General features: G+C 39.3%; 1 protein-coding gene across 1 annotated transcript in view; it reads left to right on the forward strand.

Annotated features, from left to right (window-relative positions):
• The first annotated feature begins 7,288 nt into the window (after positions 1-7,288).
• Positions 7,289-13,966, forward strand: part of ADRA1B (adrenoceptor alpha 1B) — a 37,989-nt gene continuing 31,311 nt past the window's right edge. The window contains exon 1 of the mRNA XM_031953611.1: positions 7,289-8,629. Within this exon, the coding sequence (XP_031809471.1) occupies positions 7,681-8,629 (949 nt within the window). The 5' untranslated portion in view covers positions 7,289-7,680. The remainder of the gene's footprint in view (positions 8,630-13,966) is intronic.

Consider the following 13,966-nt stretch of genomic DNA (forward strand, 5'->3'; position numbering starts at 1 on the left):
CAATTGGCGGCAGGAAATGGGACAGCAATTGCATTTTATTGAGGCTCTGATAGTACAAAGACAAGCAATGAAAAAGGTATAAAGATAATGTGATGACAGGGGAATAAGTTGGTGAAGGAAGGCAAGTGGAAGAGGATTGAAAAAGCATAAAGAAGAGAATGGGAAGAGAAAGCAGAAAATATCATTTATATAACCATGGATAAGATTTGGGAGCATTTAGCCATACGGACCTGATAGAGATAAAAGAGTTTTGGGAGGGAAGGGGTTTTAATGTCTCATTTGTATAGGACTGGTTTTTTGGGTTTTTTGGGTTGTTTTTTTTTTTTTTTTTTTTTTTTTTTGGAGGAATAGACTTAACTCCTATATATGTGTCACTTTGAGATTAGTTCATTAATATACCCAAATTACCTCAAAGTTATCAGTAAAATTTAAAAGTTAACATATCTACATAATTTCAAAGTTATCAGCACCTCGATGTTCTGCTAGTCTGAAACTGGAGATGTGGAATTTATTTTGAATCTATATATTAAAGTACTATAACCCTGACAGAAACACCTAGATGATGTCTGCTAACTCAGTACCTGGTACCAGAATATCAATTATGTTCTTTGGATCTTTGGGATGGTTTGTATGTGACTTTTGGATTCCTTTTTGCAATCTTATTTCCTTCTATTGTTCCCTTTATACTGGCTACTTATAAACTTGCTAAACTGACTAAAGGAAGACCAGAACAAGATACAATTTAACACAATGGACACTGATTTAATCCAATAAGAGAGTGAGAGAAAGGTAGACATAAATCTAGACGTAGACACAGAAACAGAACCAGACACAGACATAAACAGAAACATAGATGTAGACACAGATGCAGAAGAAGATATTCTGGGTAAGTCCTGCAAATGGAAAATGGTCTAGCTCAAAACTGAAAGGAAGAGAACAATGAGCAGAAAGACACCATAAAATGCTCCTTACTGCTATACATTATTGTTTTAACACCAATATTCTCTTAGTGGTGTTATATGTATCTATAAATCTAAAAGAATACAATCTCAGAAAAATCAGTGTTACCCAAAAGACAATGAAAAATACATTCTGAGTATATCTGGTATAACATATTAACAGTGTTTTTATATATACATATGAATTTATATTTATATATATATATATATAGAACTTTTATTCTAGAAGTGGCATAAAAGACACTTTCAAGTTCACATGCACATAAAGCATGCTCTAAACATATGGTGAGAGAAATAAAAGATGAGAGCTACACTATTATCAATCAACAAACATTTATTAAGCAATGGTATGAATAATTCAGGGTATAATATGGACAACTATCACACAGAATGAGAAGATGTGAAGGGTTGATCTACAAGGAAGAATCAATTTGATTCGATTCATTAAGACTCCATAGGACAACTCCGAGGGAAGCGTTGACAATAAGGGTGCATCTTCCCCTATTCCCATACCTCCATACCAATCAGACCTCATGCAGTAATCAGGCAGGATCATTGGACATTTTCACCAGACCTGCCTAAAGACTCCCAAGGTCTTACCATTAGTCCCACAGCCAAACTATGTTATATGAGTTGTCTCCCTCAATAGAGTGGAAATTTTTTTGAGAACAAGACTTTATCACTTTTTCTATTTTTATCCCCTGGCATTTAGCACAGTTCTTGGCATGTTAAATACCATATAAATTGTTATTTTGTTCATTTATTCAACAAACATTTATTATATACCTACTATGGTTGGGGAGAGAAGTATACATATATATGTATACTTATACAAATATATATATATATGCAAAGACATATGTGCATTGTATAAATATTTATGTACATAAATGTATATGTATGTACATATGCATGTCTATATATCGACATTAATGTATAAGCATGTATATGTATATATGTTGTATTGTGTGTATACATGTATATATACATACACAAAGACATCAATATACATGCATATAAAAACTACATAAATGAGAGGGCTTTGTCCTTAATAAATTCCCACTCTAGACAAAAAAGGGAAATAATAAATTTTGGAGAAAATGTGTGAAAATTGAAACACTAATACATTGTTGCTGGAATTGTGAACTGACCCAACCATTCTGGAAAGCAATTTGGAATTTTGCCCAAAGGACAACCAAACTGTACATACCCTTTGACCCAGAAATATCTATATCCCAAAGATATCATTAAAAAAGGGGAAAGAACCCACATATACAAAAATATTTATAGCAAGTTATGTGGTGGCAGAGTTAGGAACTGAAAGGATACCCAAAAGTTAGGGAATGGCTGAACAAGTTGTAGTATGTATTGTTCCATAAGAAATAATGAGCAAATGGATTTCAGAAAAACTTGGAAAAACTTATATGAACTAATGCTGAGTGAAATGAGCAGAATCAGAAAAACATTACACACAGTAATAGCAACATTGTGTAATGATCAATTATGATAGATTTAGCTCTTCTCAGAAAGACAATTATCTAAGACAATTCCAAAAGACTCAAAATGCAAAATGTAATCTGCATCCAGATAAAGAACTATGGAATCTGAATGCAGACTAGAGCATATTATTTTCACTTTTTTTGTTTTTTATTTTTTCTTTCTCATGGTTTTTCCCTTTTGCTCTGATTCTTCTTTCATAACATTAACTTATATGGAAATATGTTAAATATTATTGTTATGTATATTCTATATCAGAGTGCTTGCTGTCTTAGGGAAGGAGAAAAAAAGGGAGAGAGGGAGAAAAATTTAGAACTCAAAAATCATACAAAACTGAATGTTGAAAAATATCTTTATGTGTAATTGAAAAAATATTAAGAGCAAAAAGAAAAAAAAAGGCATACTCTAATCGAGGAAGACAATTTATATAAGAGAATTCAGCTACAAGGCAAATGATAATGCCTAAGGAGCCTTGAGGTCCTGTGGAAATGCCCAATGGTCTTTCCTGGCTACTACAGAAGTCTGAGTGGGCTATATATGCATATGTGTGTGTGTGTATATATATATGTGTGTGTGTGTGTGTGTGTGTGTGTGTGTGTGTATACACACACACACAAGCCAAAGCATGTGGTCAAGGTGCTTATATTCTCTCTGGGTATGAAAAAAATTAATGTCATAGGGAGAAGCTAGATGGCCTAATGAATAGAGCACTTGCCCTGGAATCAGGAGGACCTGATATCAAATCCAAACTCAGACACTTAACATTTACTAGCTGTCTGACCCTGGGCAAGTCAGTTAATTCCAATTGCCTCTCAAAAAAATTAGAAAAATAATATCATTAGCAGGGATAACAGAAGCACTAAGAAATAAAAAAGAGAAGAGACTGAGATTCAAGTCTGAGGTAAAGGCCTATGTAGAAGTCCAAAGGTAGGAGATTTAAGGTAACAAGTCTGATTTGCCTGGCATATAGAGTTCATAAAGGACATTGACATAAAATGTGTCTGAGAAGGTAGATTAAAGCAGATAATAGAACTATAGGGACACAAGGAATAGACAGAAGTGTTAAGAGTGTAGAGGCAAAGAAGTACTTTGGGGAAAAGCTGAATTTGGAATATAGAGGACCTGTCTTCAAATTCCTTTTCTGCTACATACCATCTGCATGATCTTGAGCAAGACCCATTCTCTGGGCCTCGCTTCCTCATTTGTAAAAATAAAAGGGATAGGGGTACACTAAGTAATCTCTAAAGTCCCTTCAGCTCTAAATTTATAGTACTATTGAAGACAAAAATAATGTCATCTCATTTTGAATGACCTAGAACACCTAGCACAGTGTCAGGAATATAGTAGTGTTCAATAACTATTTGTTGTCATAGAAGAAAAACAAGAGGCTGAATCTTCAGCAATTGTAGACCCACAATCCTGTTCTTGGCACATTAAACCAATCACTGAATCTTTCTGAGCTTTAGTCTCTCTGCTTTGACAGCTTTTCTTATAGGCTATTGAAGACTCACCATAGAAGTAGCCAAAGGGGTGAGGTAGACTATTTTTAAAAATTGTAAGTTCATAATGCATTAATAAAGAGAATGAAAGGCTTTCTCTCCTTCATTGTGGAACGTATCAGAGCTCTGTAGTATGTTCTGTCCCAAGTAGTGCAGAGAAAATGGTTTCCCATGATGATAACTGAACAAATAAATCTTTAGCTCAGTAGGTTAAAATTCACTCCTAGTGATTGTTAGGCATATGTCAGGGAACTTGGGTGTAAGAAGAATTAACAATTATAAATTCATTTATTAAGGTCCTGTTTACAATGCTTTTGTCAAGGCTAATATAACTGCCTATTTTGTGGTAAGAGGTTCTACCTTCATTACAACCCTTAAGGGAGACTTGGAAATGCTAGTATTTGAATTCCACAAAGGTACTTGAACTTCACACTTAACTCAGTTAACACTTTCACTTACTAATACCTGTATTCAGAGCATAGAATTTTACTCAAATAGGAAATGATTATCCCTAACAATGAAAGCATATAAAGAGTCCTGATTGTTAGAGTGACTAATTATTCTCCCTAATGGCCATAGTGTATGCCAGAACTCTGCTTAACAGGATAAATTTTTGGCATTTTCAAAAATATGGCTATCTCAAATAGGGAATAGGGATGGGACCCACAATTTAATAAATATAGGGATCTTCGAGGTGAGGAAACTCCCCTTCCTAATGCAGTTGGCAATTTCCACTGTTTCCACTATGCTGTGCTGTATTTTGGGTTATCAGATAGCAAAATTCAGGCTGTAGAAGGTAAAGAATGGTATGAAACTAGCAAGGGGGAAGATCAGAAACAAGAACATGTGACAACAGATAACTTAATCTCTTTGACCTTCAATTTCATCTTCTGGACACAATGTCTTCTAAAGTTCCTTCAAACTCTAATATTCTATAAAACTCTACAATTTGAGTTACTCCACCCTCAGTCCCATTGCTCCTGCCCCTTTTAAAAGTCTTCTGTCCACTCCTCTGGACTACTCTTTCCATTCTTGCCTTCCTGCCTGTATTGCCACTATATCTCTTTTCTCTTCCTTCTGCAAACAAAGATGACAAGTCAGTCTTTCTAGGTTTTAAAGGCATGTGTAAAAGGTGAGGAGAGTGATTTTAGATATCGAGGACCAGCCAGTGATGATGTTCAGGAAAAGAAACCACCATGGCTAAAATGCAGGATTTTTTCTATGCTGAACAAAGTTTATAGAATCTTGGGGTTTAGGCACCCTGAGTGGTCATTAGTCCTGTCCCCTGTCTCTAGGTAAGATGAGATCTGTTATGAATAAATGATAATTTATGGAAAGATACCACCATAACCATCTTCAGTAATATTTTTCAAATTTTAACATCATATCTTGTTAGGAAAAATGGTTTTTATAGGAGACAACAAAGTGTGTTTTTTTAAAAAGGCATGAGACGGATAGCACAAAACTTAAGTTTTAGTTCTGTTTTTGGGGGGGGGGGTTGTTTTGTTTTGTTTTGTTTTTGCCACTGGGATGATTGAGCTGAATGACCTTGATCAAATCTTCTGAACTGGACCTCTTTCTGCATTGATAAAATAAACAGCCTGGACTAGATAATATCCCTTCCAACTGTGACATGCTATAGATGTTATTTAACCTAAGTCAAACATAGACCAGTTCTGAAGGTGAAAGAGAAGAGTTCACAAAGCTGTCTCTAATGAGGTAAGGGATCTGGGGCAAATTACACTGTGTGGTTCTTCTTCCTCTTTTTTTTTTTTTTTTTAAACTAGTGAAACCAGGTTATAAATTAATACCAAGGAAAGTCTTAAAGTAAAAAAAAAAAAAAAAAAAAGTAGCAATATGCAGCCTTTGGTTGAGGTCAGGGTACAGATATGGGATAGAAGAGAAGCAACAAAGAGGATAAGAAGACCAAGGGCTGAATTTACATGTATTTGCCTCAGGTATTTTTTTTAGCACCAACTATCCACTGGACAGCACCAGCAGGTTCTACCAAATGAACTTAAATCTCTTAAATCACTTTGGAACCTGAGTATTTAAAAAATCCCTTTAATTAAGGATTTCCCTCCACCTCTCCTACCTCAGACAGAATTATCCTAGTTTAGTCTTTTCTCAGCTCTAAGTGGCCTACTTTCCTAGTGGAAGGGTTCCCTGAATTTTCTGACACTTGCATCATCAATGAAAAAAGATAAATTCTGCAAATAGCTCAGCCCTCATCTTTGATACATCAGTTTCTGTGATTTTAACCTTTTAGATATTGTCTCTGATAGTGAAGATCACAACTCATTCCTACCTCCTGTGATTCTCTATTGTCCTTGTCTCTCATAAATCCTCCCACTCAATATATTGGGGGACATCTTGTAAATCTCTTGGCTTTGGTATTGTAGATATCAATACAGCATATGAGCTGCCCACTGGTTATACCTTACTCTCACTGAATAACTAGGTCCCATGTTCTCATTTTCTAGTCCTATGGTATCCTTTTCAACACAGAAGTGCAACTCACTGTTTGTAATTGCAGAATACTCACACCAAACATGAGCCTCTCCCCTTTAATTCTTCAGAGGCAATTGTGTTTCATGACTCAAAAAGATGTAGCAGAACATTGTTTTTTTTTTTTTAAGAGCAAGGCCTTTGTTTTGGGGAGAAGTTTTGTGTTATCAACTCTGGCCCTTACCAAGGTTAAAATATATACATCTATAGATATAGAGATATAAACATGTGATGAGTCTAGGAGGGCTCGGTCCTAGACAAGGGGATGAGACTGGAGGGACTATAGTTCTGAGTACTCATGTCTTTCTACTTGTCTAACTGTGGATTTTTTCCCTTATTTTAGGTGGTATGAGAAGTTTTACTTACCGCATCCAAATGGTCTAAAGTTCTACTGTCACCATCTAAGTGCTACTCAAAGCTCCAACCTGCTCCCCTTTCCTCCTCCCCTACGGGGGGCTCCCTCACCTGGGCTCTGGGTCCCCTTAGGGATTAGGCTCCACTAAAATAGAAGTGTCCGCTGAGGGAGGCTCTCTCCCTAAACCCCCTCGGTCACCTGGGCAGGGTGGGGGAGGAGAGGGAGTAGGGTAGAGTGGCTTCCAGGCCGCTTTCCCCAGTGACAAATGTTTTAATTAAGCCCCGCTGGTGTGCTTGGCTGTGGTTTCAGCTGTCAGGGCTGGGGAGCGCCTTAGCTGAAACTGCATTGCCCCCTAGTGCCTCGCGGTGTCAGGACAGGACGGCTCTCCCCTCCTTGATGTCACTGCCATGCAGAGCCAGCCCAGCAGCTCATTGAAGGCTGCCTGCAGACCCTCCTCGCAGCTCCACGGAGTCAGGCGCGCCGCCACCACCGCCGCTCCCTGCAGACCCGCAGAGGGCAGGGGGGAGAAATCACGGAGCGCCCCTCCCCTGCGCCAGCTCCAGTCCCTTTCCTCACCACTGCCCCCTCCCCAGTCACTGCTCCTGGCGTGCCTGACGTGGGCAATTAAACTTGAAGCTACCTCTTCCCTCTCTCTTTTTGACAGGCTTCCGAAGATTCTGAACAGGCAAGGAGGGACTCACTCGCTGCCCGTCTGCTCTGGGAAATGCCTGTTCGGGAGGCGAGTGGCTCCTGCCCAGTAGTGACGGCTGAGGTGGAGGGAAAGTTTCAAGAGAACTGAGGTACTTCGTGCGCTGTCCTTGAAGCTTAATTACCCTCCCGGCTATGGAGGGTGGTCTTTAAAATGAATCCCCTTCTGGACGTGAACCACAATATATCAGTACCTGCCTATTGGGAAGAACCGACTGGTGGAAACCTCACTGGCCCCAATCAGACGTCCAGCAATTCCACTCCCCCTGAGCTGGATATCAGGAGGGCCATTTCCGTGGGCATCGTGTTGGGCGCCTTCATCCTTTTTGCCATCGTGGGCAATATCCTAGTGATTCTCTCTGTGGCATGCAACCGTCACCTACGAACACCCACCAACTACTTCATAGTTAACCTCGCCATTGCGGACCTGCTGCTGAGTTTTACCGTCCTGCCTTTCTCCGCTGCCCTTGAAGTACTCGGCTACTGGGTGTTGGGGAGGATATTTTGTGACATCTGGGCTGCAGTGGATGTGCTGTGCTGCACAGCGTCCATCTTGAGTCTCTGTGCCATCTCGATCGATCGATATATCGGGGTCCGCTATTCTCTCCAGTATCCAACACTGGTCACCAGGAAAAAGGCCATCCTGGCCCTACTCAGCGTGTGGGTGTTGTCCATGGTGATCTCCATTGGTCCTCTCCTTGGGTGGAAGGAACCGGCGCCTAAGGACGAGAAGGAGTGTGGGGTTACCGAAGAGCCATTTTACGCCCTCTTCTCCTCCTTGGGTTCCTTTTATATCCCGCTCGCTGTTATTCTCGTGATGTATTGCCGAGTCTATATCGTGGCCAAAAGGACCACCAAGAACCTGGAGGCGGGAGTCATGAAGGAGATGTCCAACTCCAAGGAGCTGACCCTGCGGATCCACTCCAAGAACTTTCATGAGGATGCCCTCAGTAGCACCAGGGCCAAGGGCCACAACCCTAGGAACTCAATAGCTGTCAAACTTTTTAAGTTCTCCCGAGAAAAAAAGGCAGCCAAGACCTTGGGCATTGTGGTCGGCATGTTTATTTTATGCTGGCTTCCATTCTTCATTATTCTACCGCTTGGTAAGTTGGGGACCGGAACAGGAAGTGGGGAAATTTTGAAGTAGGTAATGATACAGTGGATTTAGAGACAGAGGGCCTGGGTTCAAATCCCAGCTCTGATACTTCTGTGACCTTGGACAAGCCACTCAATTCCTGTAGGTCTCAGTTTCCTCATTTATAAAATTAAGGGTTTGGGCTATATAATAATCCCTGAGTCTCTTGGTATTCTAAATCTTTACTACTATGATCGGATGGTGGTGGAGGTGGTAGTAGAGGCAATCGTGATGATGTTAAAAGCTACTCAATGCAGTATGATCCTTTTCTGGTCTGGTTTGGTTTCCTATGCAAGGGCTTTGCAGCGAGTTAGTTTGCTAGGAACCAGTTCAGGTGTTAGTTAAACACACTAGTTCCTTGCCACTTGAAATAGACACAGAAAAATCAAGTACAGTGAATGATTCACTTGGCATTCTCTGTTTAATAATTAAAAAGGACAGTCAGCTCAAACATCACACACAGGCATCATTTTGGTAGTAACGATGTGTTGGCTAGGACAGCGTCACTAATGCTGCATACAAAATAGTTTGTTGGTGACTGCAGAAAAGACAGTTGGGGAAGAGTGGAGAGGCAGCTCTTGCAGAGGAGAAAAAAAAATTGCAGCTTTCATTCAAAGGCTTCGGTTCAGAGCTGGGTTCCTCTAAAGCTTTTCAGTGAATGCTTTCTCCCCACATTGCTGGTCTGGCCCTTCTGCATTGCTGGGGTGAGGATGGAGACACTTTGTTATCAGTTTATAAGGCATTTTACAAGTGCTCCTTGCTGCCTTCTTCCAAAAGTCTTTCAGTTATCTAATGACTGAAATATAAAAGGGAAGGAAGTTTACATATTCTCCATTTTCACCCAGAAATTTTCTATAGAGTACCCCATAAATAGCTTGAACTTTTCCCTTGTTTTCAGTAGTAAAATCAATGGGCCTAAATAGAGGTGAGATGTTTACCTGACTAAATTACTATCTAGGTTTCTTTTTGCCTGTCATTCTCATAATTTGAATAGGTCCAAAGATTTTATGTTTCTTGTAAGGTATGTGTTCCCTGGAAGTCTAAGCCCCAATGAAGAAGTAATCCTGCATCAATAGAGTTGTGACATACAGTCCACATGGCATCTGAAACCATTGTGCATACTCTGAGTATCCTGTCTCATAACCCTAGAGGAAGCCACATACCATCACAGGAAGCAAATATGCATTTCACTGGACTCTGCTATTCCTATAAGAAGAGGTAGAAGCTGTGCATGTATGTCATGGACCATAGAAAACATTAAATTAGAATAAAGCCACAATTAACCAGAACTCAACTATATTTGGTAGATGAGAATATGGTACTGCATCTTGCATTTAAGAAAAATAAACTGGCAAGAAAGCAAGTTGCTATCAGGTATTTATCATGTATGTATGTATACATATACATGTGTGTATTTGTATATATGTATATGTGTATGTTAAGAGTATTCCCACAGCATTATAAGCAAATTATTTATGCCACAGACTAACTATGTGATTTGAAGCAATTTACTTTTCTCTGGCAAGTTTCTTTATCTATAAAATTAAAGAGTTGAGTTGTATTGAGGTTCTTAACCTGAGATTTGTGAATTTGAGGTTTTTTATGTTTTGATAACTGTATTTCAATGGAACTAGTTTCCTTTGTATTTTATTTTATGCATTTATAAAAGTTATTCTGATAGTGGTGTTTCATCCAATGGCCAAGGGGTCCATGACACAAAAAAGCTTACTGCTTTCTAGACTAGATAATCTCCAAGTTCCTTTCTATGTTCTATGTCCTAGAACCATTCTAGCTTCCTATTTATAGTACTTTTAAATGAGAATTCAGTTAGAGAATGATGAACCTGAGATCATCTGATATCTTCATCAAAAAAGGTGATGATACTCACTACCTAGTGGTATTTACTAACAAAGGACAATTGATTAATATTTTTAAGAGAGATTTTTAACAGTTTAATCCAAATGCATTTGTTGTTACTCTCAAGTTAACTAGAAAATATCATTACCCAAAACACCATTTCCCAAGCAATCTGGATACCTGAGATTTGACTGTGCAACATGGTATAGAGAAAGAATTTTAGATTTGGAATCAAAAGATCAGGATTCGAATTACAACTTTGTTACATGTAGCATTTCATATAAAACTTGATCTCAGTAAATTCAACTGTAAAATAAAAGAAGCTAGAGTACATTGATCTCTAAGGTCCTTTTCATCATCAAATTCTATGACCCTAAGCCTATAAGTGGTAGAGAGAGCTCTTACTGGGTTTAATGCAGAATTTCAAAAATACTAACATGAATATAAGAATTTCTATAACCAAAACCAGATTCCCTTCTTGATGTCCCTGTCATTCCCCTTCCATCCCTCTCTGGCCTCCTACCTTGCCACTCACCATCCTCCTCCCACTTTCTCTCCACCCTTTCATATCTCATGCTCTCTTGTTGCAGCACTTGGCTTTTCTCCTTTTCTTGCTTTGTTATTTCCTTTATGAAATGGTAAATACCTTGAGCATTATCAAGGTTCCAGAAGGCCCTGCTACAGAGTTAGAGAAGGAGTGTCAGTAAAGGAAACTGGCCTTTTGAAATCTAGGGGCCTTGAAATTGGTAGAATGAAGAAGCCTGCCAGTAAACATTGCTGAATCAAAGGATAGAATGAAAAGAGCACTAACTTGGGATTCTTGAGACAGAAGAAGTTCTAGTCTTGAAACTGCCCCCACTAAACAGGTGAATTCACTTAGCCCCTATGGGTCTCAGTTTTCTCACTTATAATCAATTGAGAATGGGATTCCCCCATTATCCTCTCCTTCCCAAGGTCTTCTTACCCTGACCTCATCAAAAACTCTGTCTTCACTCCCTCTCTTCCTCTTTCTCTTATAGGCTTTCCAAAAGGATTATTGCCCTAATATCTTAGGCCCTTTGTATATGCAAAATATGGACAATGGAAAGTGAGATGTAATTAATGCCCTGAGGTAATTCCATCTCATTCTTATCCCTTTTCCAGTCACTGGAAGCTTCCTGATCACCCACATTGTGGTTGTATGAGGACTTCCTGATAGTATGGCATTGTGAAAAGAGCTCAGGGGTCAGAAGATCTGGCTCTTCCACTTTATTAATTCTGCTACTTATTTCCATCCCTTCTGGTTCTGAAAGCTATGAGTCATAAATTGTGTGACTTTGTGCCAAGGAACCATTCTGAATCTCAGTTTCCTCATTTGTAAAATGGAAATAATATACTTGCTGCATTTATTTCATAGAACTATGGTAAGGAAAATACTTTATAAGACTTCAAATGTCATAAAAGTGAGATATTATTGGTATTGTGTTGGTATGTAATGTATTGGTATGTGTGGTATAGATAGTATCCTCCTGAGAGGATATGGCCATATCCTTCTTTCTTAGAAATGTTAGTTCTTACCAGGAGTAACTAGCAGAGAGGGAGTAGTTGAGGTTGGGAGAGGGGAAGGGAATGCACACTTAGGAGATGACTTGGAATGGGACAGGATCATTGCAGTGAAGGGATATAGTCACTTTTTTTTCCAGGAAAAGCAAATACTCCATTTAAACTTCAGCTGGGTCCAATGATAGTCAAGCAAAGAGGAACAGCTAGACTTAGAATAGCTCATAGAATCCTGAATGGGGAATATAAATCATAAACTGCTTGAGATTTCTTTTTTAATGAGACCTGTGATTTCATTGTGGGAAGCTCCCAGTGAGGAAACTTTCTTCTGCACTAGTGCAAATTGATATTTTCTCTGAAACCTATAGTCTTAAATGCTTGATGGGCACATTAAGAAACTGAATGACTTGTCCAGGATCATGTAGCTACCAAGACTTAAATTCAGGTATTCTCCACTTTCCAGCCAGCCAGCCCCTCTCAGTCCATACAGGTTTTTCAGCATCTGTTCTCATTAGGAAAGAAAAAGGAAAAAGGAAAGGTAACATTGGCAAAATGGTGGTTTTCAGGACAGGCAGGTGGAAGTTACTTCCAAATTCAAGACAGACTCACAGGTGCCTGGCCACAACAAGATTTCCATATTTGTGTTTGTTATTTCTGTGAGAAAGAGGAGAAAGATTCCCCAGGGGAAAAAGGAAAACAACATACCCCACAGTAGGGTTCTGCTTAGGACCCTGATTGTTTTCTCTCTCTCCCTTGTTTTTATTTTGAGGAGAAAAAGCCAGCCTGCAGACAGGGCTCCATTTCTCTGCCCCTACTGTGCTCCACCTGTTACATACACAGCCCCCCCACTTCCTTTCTCCTCAATACTCTCCAATGTGGCCCCAAACAAAGTCAGACCAGGGAGGGGAACAGACTCCAAAATAAGAAAAAGACACAAAGAAACAAGGATCTCTTTATTCAGGTCCTGGAACATAGGCCCAGAGAGAGAAGGAGAGACAGGAAATAATCCGAATATAATATAGGGGAATTTATACTCGATGGTTTGTTGGCAAGATGTCTGAGAGAATCATCAGCTGCTCAGCATTATAATTAAGGCCCTGGTCCTCCCCAATACTGTGAATGCTTGGTCAATGCCTGGAGAAACGGTTGTGCTATTAAGTGATGCACACTGCAGTAGGAAGCATTAGGAAGTAACCAAGCAGCCAACTGGTAGCTGGGCTTACTGAATTGTTTAGAAAACACTGGAATCTTGCCTCACTCCAAATCATTCTTCTTCTTTTAAAATGCTGAAAGGCACCAGGAAGCCATTAAACAACTAACTGCCTTCCTCTCTTGAATAAATGAAGGTCAATTTCAAAGGAATAATTGTGTTCCCTATAGCTTTGGGACCAAATAGGGATCCCGTACCACTGACTTTTTTCTAACTCTCTCATTCAAATACTGGGCTTATGAATTTCCATCTCTAGGACATGTGATATGGAAAGGAAAAATCCCTATGCTGACAAGACTCTCAGCTAGTCCTCCTGCCTGTGGTTTCTAACACACAGAGGGCTGATTTATAGGGTAGGAGTGGCTCACATGAAGGCGGGCCAATGGGGTAAGCTTGATGGGCAGCAATCTAGGACTTACTTATGGAGGAAGGAGACTTCATCCCCACCCATGAGATGTCTGCCTCTTTGCCCTTTGACTCAACCATTTCTATAATAGCAAAAGATGCTGGTCAATCCTGAATGTTCCTATTACATAATAGACTCTGTATTCCTTTTTCAGAGCCCTGGTCTTCCTATTAAAGAAAGAAGGACTGAAAAGATCTGGTATACAATGAAAGAAGGAATGAATAAGCATTTATTAAGAGTATATATATAAATGAATAGAGGGAAATGTGAGAGATACAAATAGACAACAGAAA

This window comes from Sarcophilus harrisii, chromosome 2 (assembly GCF_902635505.1).
Source record: "Sarcophilus harrisii chromosome 2, mSarHar1.11, whole genome shotgun sequence".
NCBI lineage: Eukaryota > Metazoa > Chordata > Mammalia > Dasyuromorphia > Dasyuridae > Sarcophilus > Sarcophilus harrisii.